The 17,009-nt window shown below is 39.8% G+C and overlaps 1 protein-coding gene across 1 annotated transcript; it reads right to left on the bottom strand.

Moving 5' to 3' along the window:
* Window positions 1-9,010: 9,010 nt before the first annotated feature.
* On the bottom strand, window positions 9,011-10,030 carry LOC126696458 (uncharacterized). The gene has a single exon (XM_050393198.1). It carries the CDS (start codon window positions 10,028-10,030, stop codon window positions 9,011-9,013), a length of 1,020 nt encoding a protein of 339 aa, XP_050249155.1.
* Between the last annotated feature and the right edge of the window lie 6,979 nt (window positions 10,031-17,009).

The following is a 17,009-nucleotide window of genomic DNA, read 5'->3' as shown; positions in this document are numbered from 1 at the left end:
CTTATTAAACTCACATCTTAACGTTCCTAATTATATATCTCTTTGTTTCCTCAATATATATATATATATGTGTGTGTGCGCGCGTGCGCGCGCATTCATGCTATTTAGAGCATTGGTAGCAGATTATCTAAAATAGGTAACGAAACACCCAAAAACCTTCCACATCAATTTACCCATCAGCTTACTCATACTCTTACCCATTTAAGCAAAATGGTGACCTATATTTGGGGATAGGAAATTTGATGTTGGTGAAAAGAAAAGTGGTTACCTAAAATTAGAAAAGTAACCAGTAGGAAGAAAAATATAGGTAAACTATTAAAATTACTCTAAAGAACCCAAATGAATAGTAAAAGAATTTATGATAGTGGACATTTAAATGCATGTTTATTTAGGAGTTTATGACCACAATATTAAATTTTGTAAGTATTTTTTTAAGGGGAATTAATGGATAATGACAAAGGAATTAATGAAGATTAGAGGAGTCATTTTAATCTCACTCTTGAATGCGTCTTTACCTTTACAAAAGATGGCGTGTCATTGTTATTTGGAAAATGTTTTGCTCCAAAAATATTTGGAACTTTGGGTTCCAACCACTAATAGAAAAATAATAAGTACCTCATCATGTGCAATACGCATAATTCACTTGATTGGTTAGGTTAAATGATAATGACAAATGTCATCTTTCAATTAGTGGTTGGAGCCCAATGCTCTAAATATTTTTAGTGCCAAACTTTGTCCATTATTATATGTAGTGAAAAATGGACACTTGCCCTTATTTTGTGCAATCATTAGTTTTGAGATCCAACTTTTATAATATAAAGTAGTTGATAATCAGTGCAATGCACAAATTTCTCTAATATAATATAATTTTTTATTTTGTCTAAACATTAAATTTGATAACCAGGATAATAATTATTATGAATTTATTATAAATGTGGTTGAATATGGAATTAAATACTCTACAATTAGGAATTTATATATATAATAATAGGTGAAGTTGAGAGAAACTCAAATTACAATTCCAATTTTGCACTATGTGTCCTAAATTATTTATTCTTAAAGAGTTTTATTTCATAATTTTAGAATAAAATTTGCGACCACATATTAAATATTTATCCAAGTAAGTTATTAAATACAAAAACCAAATAGTTTAGAATAAATGAATCATAAAAAAGAAAAGAAAAGAAAAAGGTGCTTCACAATAATTTAAAAAAAAATGGACAATTTACATTTTATACCTAATAATATCCTTACAAAATTTTTTAAAGAATCAACAAAATATAAAAATGACTATCAATAATATTTAAATTATATACATAGGAATTATATTATGCATCTTATTGTATATATTTAAATGTATCCATGCATATGCATGAGGTTACAAGATAGTTTATTATAACTGTATACTGAATAATATATTTACCATCAAAATAAAATAAGATATACAAAGATTCTAATGGAAGATTTAAATATTGAATGAAATATGACGTGAAAAAATTTATGTGGTAAAATATTATCAAATTAATCAAAAGTCAAATGTTTTTAATTTTATATATACTAGTGTGTAACTCTGTGCATATGCATGGTGTAGGGTCACGTTTTTCAGCCCAGGCGCAAGATGCATGAGACCTTAGACCAGCGAGCCCGGTACAATGAATTTGTAGAGAGTGGATCAAAAAGCTAGACTTTAGTGTATGGATAATGGTTAACACGGTGTTCTTCACGATTAAGCTGAGATGGACTGAGTTTACCAGAGAGGATTGGTCCTCGACACGGTCCGAGGAGCTTTTTCTAGTGCCTCTGGTGTGTTGGGGGGGGGGGGGGCGGTCTTAGCCCCCCTTTCTGTCTCCCCCCACTCCCTTTTTATAGTAGTTTCCTTTCTCCTGAGTGGGGTTCCTAGGGTAGGTACTTGTCCGATCAGCCCTTCCCTCCAATTGTTGGGAGTGGTTATAAAGGCAGAAAAGCATGGCTATGTTAGGCACAAGGCATTGAATGCAATAATGGCAGCCTTTCCCACAGACATTTCCATTTTCACCGTTGTCCTTTTCTGCTTTAATACTTTTCCAGTTCCGTGGAATGATCTGGAGTGTCACTACCAGTAGCAGGTTGCCCCCTTTGTCCTCGGCTACATCCATGCCGAGGAGGGGTTTTCCTTGGACTGGGCCTTTGGCCCCATGTAGACATTGACATGGACCTCCTGGTCTTTTACCCCCTACAATAGCCCCTCAAAATCCTGCTGTCCGGCTCTTTGGACAGAGAGGAGGGTTTTTGTGACATCGGGCCTTTGTCAAGGCTTGCCAAATCTTGTCCTCCATCAATGCCAGAGCCTCTTCGCTTGCCTGAGGCACGTTCCTGGCTGTGAGACATTCTTTTAGTTTATCCAAGCCACATTCCTGCCGTTTCGGTACACGAGGCGCGCTTTCATTAAGGTCTCTTCACGAGGTGACACAAATCTAATGGCTGAAGACTGCTTTGGAAATTGAGCGAGATTTATCTCGCTTCTAATTCCTTCTTGGAGATTTCGGCGAATTGATTGCCACTAGGCTTGCCCCCTATATAAGACACATGGGGGGAGATCATTCTCCTTTATTCGCAGACTCTTGAGTTTTTCAGGCTTTTAACTCTCCAAATATTCCCAAAGTCCCCACTATGATAGTGATTAAGATTGAGGGAGTGAAATGGTTAAGGAGAAGGGTGAGGGTGAAGGAACCAAACCCTCTTCAGAAGCCACGGGTGTCTCCGAGATTCAGAATGACCTAGTCATGGCAGGGGAGACAGAGGCCAAAGATATTTCTCCCCCTCGACTGGACAAGAAAGAAGTCTCTCTTCCTTTAGCCAAAATCCGAAGCAGGTGAAGGTCGCATCAGATTTTTGGTGCAACAAAATTTGGATTTTCATCCAGCGTTGTATGTCACACATGTGTGGGTTTGGATATCTCATCGCCGGTACCATCCATACTTGCTCAATTGCAGCTAGAGCAATACTTTCTCGATTGCTGCTAGAGCAAGTATGGGGATTTGGCATTCTTGCGTCTTCTTCTCTTCCACCGTCGGTGCCATCCTTACTTGCTTGATTGTTGCTGGAGCAAGATTGTGGACTGGGCGTCTCTGCTTCTTCTTCTCTTCCACCGCCAGTGCCATCCATATTTACTCGATTGCTGCTAGAGCAAGATTAAGGATTTACCGTTCCCGTGTACCGCTTTTTATAGTTAGCTTCAGATATAGGCTTGTCTAAGCCCTTTTATGTACATTGTACTTCTTCTTTATCTAATAAAAATACGGTATTACTTCATTTTATGTACATTTTCTTTTCTGCGATAATTATTTTATGAATGGGTGTGTTGGTGTCTTTTCTTTTGAATAGTACTTAGAACTGATGCCATTGATGGTAAAGAGTTGTCACCCTGGACTTATTAAAACTGATGGGCACAACAATGCCGATTTTAAGTAAGTTAACCATATAAGACTAACCAGGAAAACAACCGCATGTTCTGCATTGCGAACAGGGTGACCGCCTAAGGACGTGTAACCTAAAGTAAACTGTCCGAGGGGATTGTCGAGTACTAGGGTTCTTTTCCACGTTTCCGATGATATTTATAGCTTTAACTTGCCTTAGGCATTTGGTCCGAGGACCGAGGCATGATTGAACTTAGCTTAAACGCTTAGAAGGGTACCATCGCGTGTTAGTTTCCACAAAGCCGGAGGTTCGAGGACTACGCAAGACCTTTGTTCCGTCTAGGACTTAGGTTTTTCTTTGAAGTAGCTAGTTTCTCCATAAGTTTGAATCTGAGGACCATGCAAGACCTTAGTTCTGTCTAGCGCTTAGTCTTTCCTTTGAAGTAACTAGTTTCCCCATAGGTTTGAGTCCGAGGACTATGCAAGACCTTGGTTCTGTCTAGCACTTAGGTTTTTCTTTAAAGTAGCTAGTTTCCCCATAGGTTTGAGTCCGAGGACCATGCAAGACCTTGGTTCTGTCTAGCACTTAGGTTCTTCTTTGAAGTAACTAGTTTCCCCATAGGTTTGAGTCCGAGGACCATGCAAGACCTTGGTTCTGTCTAGCACTTAGGTTTTTCTTTAAAGTAGCTAGTTTCCCCATAGGTTTGAGTCCGAGGACCATGCAAGACCTTGGTTCTGTCTAGCACTTAGGTTCTTCTTTGAAGTAACTAGTTTCCTCATAGGTTTGAGTCCGAGGACCATGCAAGACCTTGGTTCTGTCTAGCACTTAGGTTTTTCTTTAAAGTAGCTAGTTTCCCCATAGGTTTGAGTCCGAGGACCATGCAAGACCTTGGTTCTGTCTAGCACTTAGGTTCTTCTTTGAAGTAACTAGTTTCCCCATAGGTTTGAGTCCGAGGACCATGCAAGACCTTGGTTCCGTCTAGGACTTAGGTTTTTCTTTGAAGTAGCTAGTTTCTCCATAAGTTTGAATCTGAGGACCATGCAAGACCTTAGTTCTGTCTAGCGCTTAGTCTTTCCTTTGAAGTAACTAGTTTCCCCATAGGTTTGAGTCCGAGGACTATGCAAGACCTTGGTTCTGTCTAGCACTTAGGTTTTTCTTTAAAGTAGCTAGTTTCCCCATAGGTTTGAGTCCGAGGACCATGCAAGACCTTGGTTCTGTCTAGCACTTAGGTTCTTCTTTGAAGGAACTAGTTTCCCCATAGGTTTGAGTTCGAGGACCATGCAAGACCTTGGTTCTGTCTAGCACTTAGGTTTTTCTTTAAAGTAGCTAGTTTCCCCATAGGTTTGAGTCCGAGGACCATGCAAGACCTTGGTTCTGTCTAGCACTTAGGTTCTTCTTTGAAGTAACTAGTTTCCCCATAGGTTTGAGTCCGAGGACCATGCAAGACCTTGGTTCTGTCTAGCACTTAGTCTTTCCTTTGAAGTAACTAGTTTCCCCATAGGTTTGAGTCCGAGGACTATGCAAGACCTTGGTTCTGTCTAGCACTTAGGTTCTTCTTTGAAGTAGCTAGTTTCCCCATAGGTTTGAGTCCGAGGACCATGCAAGACCTTGGTTCTGTCTAGCACTTAGGTTCTTCTTTGAAGTAACTAGTTTTCCCATAGGTTTGAGTCCAAGGACGATGCAAGACCTTGGTTCTGTCTAGCACTTAGGTTCTTCTTTGAAGTAGCTAGTTTCCCCATAGGTTTGAGTCCGAGGACCATGCAATACCTTGGTTCTGTCTAGCACTTAGGTTCTTCTTTGAAGTAGCTAGTTTTCCCATAGGTTTGAGTCCGAGGACCATGCAAGACCTTGGTTCTGTCTAGTACTTAGATTTTCTTGAAGTAGCTAGTTTCCCCATAGGTTTGAGTTCGAGGACCATGCAAGACCTTGATTTTGTCTAGTACTTAGATTTTCTTGGAGTAGCTAGTTTCCCCATAAGTTTGAGTCCAAGGACCATGCAAGATCTTGGTTCTGTCTAGTACTTAGATTTTCTTGAAGTAGCTAGTTTTCCTATAGGTTTGAGTCCGAGGACCATGCAAGACCTTGGTTCTGTCTAGTACTTAGATTTTCTTGGAGTAGCTAGTTTCCCCATAGGTTTGAGTCCAAGGACCATGCAAGACCTTGGTTCTGTCTAGTACTTAGATTTTCTTGAAGTAGCTAGTTTCCCCATAGGTTTGAGTCCGAGGACCATGCAAGACCTTGGTTTTGTCTAGTACTTAGACGGTTGCCAGATTGTGAGACGTGTAATCAGGATGGACTTAAAAATTTGAACTAGATAAATGCTTTTATTAATAATAATACCTTCTCAGGTTGTTTACATTCCATGGACGAAGTACAGCTTTTTGATCTAAGTCTTCCAGGTAGTATGCTCCTATTCCTGCAACTGAAGTAATTCGATATGGCCCTTCCCAGTTGGGTCCAAGCTTTCCCTAGGATGGGTTTTTGGCAGCACTCACAACTTTCCTCAGCACTAAGTCCCCTGGTGCTAGCGGTTTAAGCTTCACGTTGGCATCATATCCTTGTTTGAGCTTCTGGTGGTAATAGGCCAACTGGACCATTGCCTTTTCTCTTCGTTCGTCAATCTGATCTAGGTTCTTCCCCAGTAGTTCGTCGTTACTGTCTAGGGTGAAGGAGCTTGTCCTCAGTGTTGGGGAGTTTTCCTCTAGAAGGATAACAACCTCGGCCCCATAGGTCATGGCAAAAGGTGTCTCCCCTATTGACCACCGTGGTGTAGTCCGATAAGTCCATAAGACGTGCGGCAGCTCGTCCACCCATCTTCCCTTGGCGTCATCCAGCCTCTTCTTAAGCCCGTTAACTATGACCTTGTTGACAGTCTCGGCTTGCCCGTTTCCTTGAGGATAGGCTGTAGTTGAGTACCTGTTAGTGATCCCTAGCTCGCAGCAGTATTTTCTGAAGGCCTTGCTGTCAAACTAGAGTCCATTGTCTGAAATGAGGGTGCGAGGGACCCCGAATCGTGTAACAATATTTCTCCAGATAAATTTCTTCACATCCACATCCCTGATGTTGGCCAGGGGCTCAACTTCGACCCATTTGGTGAAGTAATCCGTGCCGACTAGTAGATATCTCTTATTTCCTACTGCCTTTGGGAAAGGTCCTACAATATCCAGGCCCCACTAGGCGAATGGTCATGGGCTGGATAGAGGGTTGAGGGTCCTGCCTGGCTAATGAAAATTCGGGGCGAACCTTTGGCACTGGTCACACTTTTTAACATACTCCAAGGCCTCTTTCTGCATCTTCGGCCACCAATATCCCTGGGTAATGGCTCGGTGTGATAGAGATCTTCCTCCTGTGTGACTCCCGTAGATCCTTTTGTGCAGCTCTTCAAGCAGTAGTTCTGATGCCTCAGGGTAGACACATAGTAAATATGGCCCGGAATATGAGCGTTTGTACAATTTGTGGTCCTCGGACAACCAGAACCGAGGATCTTTTCTTCGTATTTTCTTCGCCTCTGACTTTTCCTCGGGCAAGACGTTATCTTTGAGGAACCTCACCATAGGGTCCATCCAGCTAGGGCCCACTCTAACCTCATGAACATGGACCATGCCTTTGGCTACTTCATTCGCTCTGTCCAGATGCTCGATGAGAATAATTCGAGGCAGATCCCCTGTCGAAGAGGTGGCAAGCGTGGCCAGTGAATCTGCATGAGTGTTTCCACCTTTGGGGACGTGCGACAAGCTGAAAAAGTCGAAGCCCGGCTGTAAGCATTTGACCCGGCTTAAGTACTCTTGCCTTCTTGCGTCTCTGGCCTCTAATTCTCCCTTTACCTGGCCCATTACTAGTCTCAAATCCGAGAACATCTCCACTGCTTTTCCTCCCATTTTCTGTACCATGGCAATTCCTTGTAGCAGGGCCTCATACTCGGCTTCGTTGTTCGTGGCCGGGAACCCAAGTCTCAGGGACTTCTCTATGATGGTTTTCTCAAGAGATATTAGGACTAGCCCCATTCCGGATCCCCTTTGATTTGCTGCGCCATCAACGTACACCTTCCAACATGGGGGTCCTGGTGTAGAGATTACTCTAACCGATTTTCCATCCATGTTCTGCTCCTTTGCCACTATTTCTACTGGTGGTTTAGCAAATTCGGCTACTAAGTCAGCTAGGACCTGGCCATTTATAGAGGTCTGAGGCATGTATTTGATGTCAAAAGCTCCCAGAATTGTGCTTCATATGGCAATCCTTCCAGTATAATCAGCGGTTCGAAGTACAGACTTCAAGGGTAGTTGGGTTAGAACAACCACTGTGTGGGCTTTGAAATAATGGGGAAGCTATCGTGTAGCGTGGACCACGGCCAGTATGGCCTTCTCTAGGGGTAGGTATCTGACCTCAGCTTCATGCAGGAACTTACTCACGTAATAGATTGGCTTTTGGATGTCATTGTCATCCCGTATTAGCACCAAGCTCACAGCATCGGGGGCCACAGCAATATATGCGTACAGAACTTCATCAGCCTCGGGATTGGGCATGATAGGTGGCCGGGATATGTACTCCTTGAGTTGCTGGAAGGCCATAACACAGTCCTCGGACCACTCAAACCCCTTCCATTTGTTGATCAAGAGATAGAACGGTCTACATTTATCCGTTGACCTGGAAATGAATTGATTGAGGGCTGCGATCATTCTAGTAAGCTTTTGGACCTCTATTGCGTTTTGTGGTGGTTTCAGGTTGTTTATAGCCTTGATCTGGTCGAGGTTAACCTTGATTCCCCTATGAGTAACCATGCAGCCCAAAAACTTGCCTGACCCCACGCCAAATGAGCATTTGGAAGCATTCAGGTGCAGCTTATGCTTCCTCAAGACGCCAAAGGTACTGCCGAGGTCCCTTAAATGCTCGGACACCACTTTATTCTTCACCACCATGTCATTGACATAGATTTCGATGCTCTTGCCTAACTGTGGTTCAAACATTCTTGTCATCATCCTTTGATAAGTGGATCCTGCGTTCTTCAGACCAAATAACATTACCTTATAGTGGTAATTCCCAGTTGGTGTCACAAAGACTGTTTTCTCCTGATCCTCTAGCGCTAGTGGTATTTGGTGATCCGAGGATGGCCTGCTGTCGCATCCACTAGCTGATCTATCCGAGGCATAGGGAACGGGTCTTTAGGGCACGCTTTATTTAGGTCTGTGAAGTCCACACAAACTCGCCATTTCCCACTTTTCTTCTTGACCACCACAGCGTTGGCCAACCATTCGGGGTAAAAGACTTCTTTGATAGCCCCAGCACGCTTAAGTTTTGCCATTTCATCCCTAATCACATCGGCATGCTTTTTTGACCAGCGACGGGGCGGTTGCTTCTTGGGAGTGATGGCCGGGTTGACATTGAGGTGATGACAGATGAAGGCTGGGTCGATCCTGGGGGCGTCGCAGGCATCCCATGCAAATACATAAATATTTCTTTTAAGAAACTCAATCAGCTCCTCCTTCTCCTTAAGAGGCAGCTGAGCCCCTACCCGAAAGAATTTCTCCGGGTCGCTGCTAATAGCCACCTTTTCTAAATCTTCGCATTTTGCCTCCTCGGCAGTTGTGTTAGGGGGCGAAACCGGGGCCTTTGATTGCTATAAATTCTTCTCAGTGGAGGCCGAGGACTCCGCATTGAGTCGATGTGAGACGACCGCTACCACGCATTGCCTCGCCGTGGGTTGGCAACCACGGATTTCAAGAACTTGGTCCCCTAACGAGAATTTCACCTTCTGATGCAATGAGGAGGCAACAGCCCCTAAGGTATGGAGCCAGGGCCTGCCGACGATGGCTGTATAGGGAGAGTAGGTGTCCATCACGATGAAGTTCACCTCCACTATCTCTGGGCCGGTCTGAATGGGCAGCTTAATCATGCCCTTTGGAATGACAAGCTTCCCGTCAAAGCTCATCAGAGGAGAGTTATAGGGCATTAAATCTTCTGGTTTTAACCCCAGCCCCTTATAGAGGTCGGGGTACATAACCTCGGCCGCACTGCCGCCATCCACCATCACTCTTTTCACATCGTAGTCCTCGATTCTGAGGGTGATCAGCAGCGCATCGTCGTGGGGCTGGATGGTTCTGATCTTGTTTTCCTTTGAAAAACTTAAGACGGGACGAAAGTTCATTCTGGCCCTCTTCGGCCCTGGCTGGGACTCCTCGGCAGGCAATTGAGCCACCGATAACACTCGTGCAGGGCGCGTACCTGTTCTCTCTGGCGCAGCCACGATTACATTGATCGTTCTTGCGGATGGCCTTAGGGCAGCATCCCTCCTGGCTTCTTGATGGCATTGATGACCACTGGAATGATATAGAAGGTGCTTCAACTTCCTCTCCCGGACTAGCTGGTCTAGGTGGTTCCAGAGGTTCTTGCAGTTCTCCGTGGTATGCCCGTGGTCTTGGTGGTATTGGCAATAAAAGTTCTGATCGCACCTCGAGGGTTCTCTCGCCATCTTATTCGGCCACCTAAAGTATGGCTCGTTCTTGATTTTTCCCAACACCCGATGTACTGGTTCTTGGAATACGGCATTGACAGCCTGTGCGTTGGTTGTTCCGGGTTGCCCTACAGAGTCTCTCCTCAGGCGGTTGTTGCTATACCGGTCCGACCTGAAATCCCTCATCTCCTGAGGGATAACCTTCTCTTTTCCTCTTCCCTGTAACTGGTCTTCCTCCATTCGCTTATACTTATCGATCCGATCCATCAATTGGCACATACTGGTGGCGGGCTTGCCAGTCAGAGACTTCCTCAGGCCGTGATCGGTTGGGAGACTATTTTTGAAAGTGATAATGGCGACGTCGTCAAAATTGTCTTCCATTTCATTGTACGTCTCCCAATATCTGTCTAAGTAGGCCTTTAGGGTTTCTCCATCATGCATGGATAGCGACAACAAAGCACTCAAAGACTGAGGGGCTCTGTGGTTTGTAACGAAGCGGGAGCCAAAAGCTTGGGTCAACTGCCTATACGAATCTATGGAGTTCGCCTATAGTCCATTAAACCACCTCATTGCCACTGGTCCCAAGCTGGACGGGAAAACCTTGCACATCAGCGCCTCGTTCCTAGAATGGATAGCCATCCTTTGGTTGAACTGGCTCACATGCTCTACAGGGTCTGTTCTACTATTGTAAATGGCGAAGGTTGGCTACTGAAACCGTCGAGGAAGTATGACCCCTTCTATGTGATGCGTGAAAGGCGACTTGGAGAGTTGATACAATGCCCTGCTCATGGCATCGTTTCAGCAGCCCCTATGGGATGGGCTTCTGCGCCTACGCCTCCGGTAGTGTTCTTCTTCATGGGAGAAGGTCTCACTTGGGGGAGTCCTTGATCTTCGCCTATAGTCATTGTCACTTTCATCGTCGGAGGGCGTGTCAAGCCTAGAATGAGATTGCCTTTGCTGTGCATGGTGCAACTTTCTTTTCAAATCGTCTATTTCTCGTTGCATGGCCCGCTTATCGTTCTGTTTCTGAGACATATGGCTCCTAACTTCTTCTGGTTGTGGGGCCCGATTGTTATTTTGTCTTTGAAGCACATGACTGCCCGCGTGAGAGTAGCTCTTGCTGGTTTGAGTGGTGTTTACGCTCCCCTCTCGAAACCTTCCATTCTCCTCGTTTTGATCACGTTCGGGGTTAGGAAAGTTACCCTGTTGTTGGGATTTGGCTGGTTCAGGCTGATGGGAGCCTGCTTGATGAAGGCCTGATCCTACCATGCCTGATTGTTGTCTTTGCTAACACACAAGTTCTTCCCACAGGCGGCGCCAATTGTAAGGACTAGGTTCGAGCGCTTCTTCTATTGGACGAAAGGTCTCTAGCCCAACTAGCCCAATACAATAAATTTTTAGAGAATGAGTTTAAGAGCTAGGTCTTAGTCCAAACCACAATCACTAGACACGGTTGTGTGTGGGCTGAGTAACAAGGAAATGGGTTAAAGTATGGAATTTTATCCTCGGGTGTTTCGTCCGAGGGACTTAGTATTCTTCTTCTTCTTCTTTCAATACTAGGTTATAGAGGTTTTGAAGATCATGCAGACTGCCACAGCTTCCTCCTTTTTCTCTCCTCCTCTTCTTTTCTCATGATCCCCCATTCTTTGGAAGGTCTCTCACATTATATACTTCTTTCCAGTCGATCTTGGTCCTCCACCTGTTGATTATGCAGGTCACTATTCGAGTGCTCGTCCCATCAACTACCTTCCCAAACCCTCTGTGAGTTGCGGCAACTAAGGCCGCACTGTTCAGGAGTCATTTCCTCATTAATGTGGCCAGAATGTTAGTTGGGTACATTCATTGCGAAGGTGACAGTTTTTCCTTGGATTGCTTCTGCACCATACGCCTATAGGTATCCTACTGTACTTACCCTTCTCATGGGGGCGCTCTGGGGGGCTGCCTTTGCTAGTGCGCTGTTCTCTCCCCTTGGGATTTGGGGTGCCGAGAGTAAGATTGTCCTCAGCAACGCTTCTGGGCCATTTGGGCTTTCTTTGTCCGTCCTCGGCCGTTTCTCCCTCCTCGGCATGGGTCTTGGGCCCAGTATAAAGTGGGCCGGAGTTGTCAAATTCTTTGGCCCCACAAGGTGAAACTGAGAAAAATTCAAATTAGAATTCCAAATTAGAGTTCCAATTTTACACCATGTGTCCTAAATGATTTATTCTCAAAGAGTTTTATTTCTTAATTTTAGAATCAAATGTGGGACCACATCATAAATATTCATCCAAGTGAGTTATTAAATATAAAAACCAAAGAGACTAGAATAAATGAATTGTAAAAAAAAAAGTATTTCACAATAATAAAAAAAAAAAATAGACAATTTACATTTTATACCTAATAATATCCTTACAAATTTTTTTAAAGAGTTAACAAAATATAGAAATGACTATCAATAGTATTTCAATTATATACATAGGAATTATATTATACATCTTATTTTATATTTTTAAGTGTATCCATGCATATGCATGGAGTTACAAGCTAGTTAAATATGGTTAAACTGTTAAAATTACTCTAAAGTAGTAACCCAAATGAATAGTAAAAAAAATTATGGTAGTGGACATTTAAATGCATATTTATTTAGGAGTTTATGACCACAATATTAAATTTTGTAAGTATTTTTTAAGGGTAATTAATGGATAATGACTAAAAGGAATTAATGAAGGTTAGAGGAGTCATTTTAATCTTACTCTTGTATGCATCTTTACTTTTACAAAAGATGGCATGTGTTATTGTTATAGTATAAGGTTTGGCCCCATTCCGAGCCTCCAACAAATAGTGTGAAAATAACATGTACTATGTCATGTGCAATGTACATGACTCACATGATTGGCTAGGTTAAGTGAGTCATGTGTAGTGTACATGATAATGACAAATGTTATCTTTCCATTAGTGGTTTTAGCGTAAGGTTTGGAGCAAAATTTTGTTCATTGTTATATGTAATTACAAATGGACACTTGTCATTATTTTGTGCAACCATTAGTTTTGAGTTCCAACTTTTATAATATATACTAGTCTATAATCAGTGCAATGCACAAGAAATGTTTAATATAATATAATTTTTTTTTGTCTAAATATAAAAAATTTGATAATTATGATAGTTATTATTTAGGATTTATATAATTGTGGTTGAATATGGAATTAAATACTCTACAATTAGGAATTTCTTATAACTATATACTGAATAATATAATTACCATCAAAATAAAATATGATGTGCAAAGTTTCTAATGAAGGATTTAAATTTTGAATGAAATATGATGTGCAAAGATTTATGTGGCAAATTATTATCAAATCAATCAAAAGTCAAATGTTTTCGATTTTATATAAGGAAATGTATTATAGATTATAGATAATTAGATGGTAGATTATAGATATTATATTAGATTACTCAATTGTTTTGCTAGAGCACGAGATGTCTTTAAGCTTAAAAAGTATAAACAATCAAAGCTTTTAATCACAAGAGGCAAAATAAGAATCTTTTTTGTAATCAATGATAAAAAGTTCAAGCCAAATGGACAGCTTTACATTTATCGTCACATTAAATAAACAACTTTATATATATTATCATATTAGTTTATAAGTTTTATATAGCAAAACTTATAGTTCTTTTTGCATTTTTCTTATTAGAAAGTCTATTGGGCACAAAATTGAGCAAAAAAAGAAGACGATGAATTTGGACAAAGAAGTGATTCTTAATAAACCATTATCACCCTTTTTAAATCTAGAAGATAAAATTTGAGGTGGTTGTTAATGTATATGGTATGGGAACTTATTTTCATTCAGTTTTCTTGTTTTGGTCACTAGGAGCTCCATTGTGTGGTCATTTCTCAGTGCCTGCCAGGAAGAGATGGACCTCCATCACTATTTTCATCTTTTCATTTGTTGGCATCTCCCTTCATTGGATTTGGATTCAAAAGGTAAGTCCCTCCCAAGTAAGTTTGTTTATATGTCCTTTTCTTTTGTTTATATGTCCTTTTCTCTTTGCTTATTAACACAAATGATGATATAAAAAAAATTCCTTTCTTCCACCAGCATTCTTTCAAAATTGATTTACTTGCTACATATTTTTGAAAGTGTAATGAGCATTGAGTGGGGTTTCATTTCTTCTTTATCATAATTATGGAGGTGTGGGGCATTGAAGACCATCCGTTTTTATTTATTTATTAAATAGGGATGTTTGGGAGCTATTATAAATGGTTTCTTGGTTGGTGACCATCCTTATTTGTCAGAACTTTTTGCACAAAAATTAGATTCACTATTTTTTTGCTACACAAAAAATTACATTCATTTTTTTTTTGCTACACAAAAAAAAAAAAAAAAAAAAAGACACTTTTTGATAATCAAAAAAAAAAGAAAAAAAGATACACTTTAGATTTGTCATTGTGCATAACTTTCATGACCATGTCTAGAATTTCTCGCAATCATAAACCAAAAGCTTGTATCGATTCTTGTGATTGTTTCATGACCATGTCTAGAATTTCTCGCAATCATAAACCAAAAGCTTGTATCGATTCTTGTGATTGTGGTCAATGCTGGTTAGGCCCACTCTTTATAGCCATATTTTGAAGTACTCATATCTCAACTTCTAAAATTTAATTATATTTAAATTAAAAATATACTTTTTTTCTATTTTAACTATCCAATTTTTTCTTCTAAAAAAACACATATCCACTTTTTAAAATGAATCCAATATCTCACTTCTTATTTTTTTTTTTTTACTCATTTAAAATATAATTATCAGTTTCCCCCCTCCCCTCAAATGCCTAGATTGGTTGACTATATATAAATATGGAATTTCCTATTTTACCCTCCAATTAAATTGTCGTTCACACACCCTCTAATAGGAAATTCGAGTTTTTTTTTTTAAATTATTATTTTTAATTTTAAAACCTTTTCTTTATGGGATTTAAAAAAAAAATATTTTTTCATCTATTTAGGGGAGGTCATTATAAATAATTTGCATTTTAGGAGAGGTAAATGTAATAACAAATAATCTTAGAGGAGGCCAATGTAATTTTTCTAGAAAAATAATATGACTAGTCTGGTGTAAAAGTTTTTTTTTTTGGTTAGACTCACTCTTAACTCTTTTTTGATAATTCACTCTTAATTCTTAAGTCTAAAAAAAGGGTTGAAAGCCCTCATGATATAAGTTTGAGTATGTATTTTTGTTTGTTTCAATAGGAAATTTTTTGTAAAAATTGTTTTTCATGTTTTCCAATGTTTAGTGAAATTAGAAAATATTAGTAAAAGGAAAACTATCTTTGGTTAATGGAAAACTCTTATTAAAAGTATGACTTACTTTTTAGAGATTTTTTCCGCTAAAAGTTTTTAAAAGAAAAATTTTGTATCACATCATGCTAAATAGAGGAAGTTAAGAAGCAATATGGAAACTATTAAAAAAAACTCTATCTCATTTTGAGGTTACTACCAAACATAGGAAAATGAGATAGCTTTCTAAAAAATAAATTTTGAAAAATGACTCCTTTTTTAGAAAACATTAACTTCAAAACAAACGGAGTGTAAGAATCCAATACTTAACATATATAATATATTTCTTTAATGGCTTTCATAATTGAGTGGCATCTTGGATTAAATTGTACTACTAAAAGAGGAATTAGCACCATTGTGTAGACTAAACCTTTTGCTTAAAGAAGTTTTTTATTCCGTCTTGCTAAAAGAATTTACCAATAAGATTTTTTTTTTCTTGTTTTTGAGAACAAATGATCTGTTTTTTAAACTTTTAAGCAATGTATAAGCAGATTTGGTATCTTCCAACCTATATTGTAATGTGAAATGCAAAAAACTTATTCAATTTTAATAGGTTAAATTTCAAATTACAGCCCTAAAGTTTGGAGGTGTTTAGATTTTACACCATGAAGTTTCAGAATTTGAATTTTACCCCCCGAAGTTTGGGAGTATTTGGATTTTACACCCTAATGTTTCAGAATTTGTATTTTACCTCCTAAATTTTAGGGGTGTTTAGATTTTATTCCCTAAAGTTTGGGAGTGTTTGGATTTTACACTCTAAAGTTTCAAAATTTGAGGGTGTAAAATCCAAACACTCCAAACTTAATGGGGTAAAATCCAAATTCTGAAACTTCGGGGTGTAAAATTCAAACACCTCCAAACATTAGAGGTGCCATTTGTAATTTACCCATTTTAATATAAAGAACATAGATAAATGATGTCACAAAAGCTTATATAGCAAAATATTAAGAAATCAATCAAAAGTCAAACATCTTCGGCTTTATGTATATAATTATAGATTATGATTATATACGAGATGATAGATTAAAGATATTATATAATATTAACCCATTATTTTGCATGAGTACTAAATGTCTCTCACAATTAAAAATAAATAAAAAAATGCAAAGCTATTAATCACCAGAGACAAAATAGGAATCTTGCAATTCCCTCCAATTCCCTTCCATTTTGTGAAACACAATATATGATATTTATTTTAAGAGTTCGAATTTGGAAAGGACTTGGTGTAAACCCCTTAGTTTACCCCTCCAATACCGCGGCACCACATTAGCATTTTACAAATAAATGAATAGAGCCTCCCACACACAATATTTCCTCCCTGTTACAGAAAATCAAATCCTATTGAATTAAAAGCTCTTGCTCCTACAGTGGAAGGACCACCACCTTCAACCCCACAAAGACGCCACTGGAATCTGAAAGGCGATCATTAAACCCATCCCTCCAATTCCATTAATACAAAAACCAAAATCCCTTTATCAAACAAGCCAAATCTCAAAGTTTCTACCCAAAATGTCACCTACGTTGCCAAACGATGGTCCCTGGAGGCTGGAGTTGGTGAAGTTGCTGTCACTCCTTTTGATGCTACTATTACTTAGGGTGTGTTTGGATATCGCTTATTTTGCTGAAAACTGAAAACTTATTGCTGAAAACAATAAAAAATAATTTTTGGGTTACCGTTCACTCCCCCAAACATTGTACATTTGCCTTAATGCACTGTTCATGTCCCATGAATAGTGCAAGAGGCGCTGGTCAAAAAAAAAAAAAAAAAAATTAAAACAAAACGCAGACGCAAGGAGAATAATTTCTATCCAAACGCATACTTATTCTATTTATGCCAAAACCTTTCTTTAGCGAT

Source organism: Quercus robur, chromosome 8 (genome assembly GCF_932294415.1).
Source record: "Quercus robur chromosome 8, dhQueRobu3.1, whole genome shotgun sequence".
In the NCBI taxonomy this organism is placed as follows: domain Eukaryota; kingdom Viridiplantae; phylum Streptophyta; class Magnoliopsida; order Fagales; family Fagaceae; genus Quercus; species Quercus robur.
The sequence above is the reverse complement of the archived record's forward strand: the minus strand, read 5'-3'. Positions and strand labels throughout refer to the sequence as shown.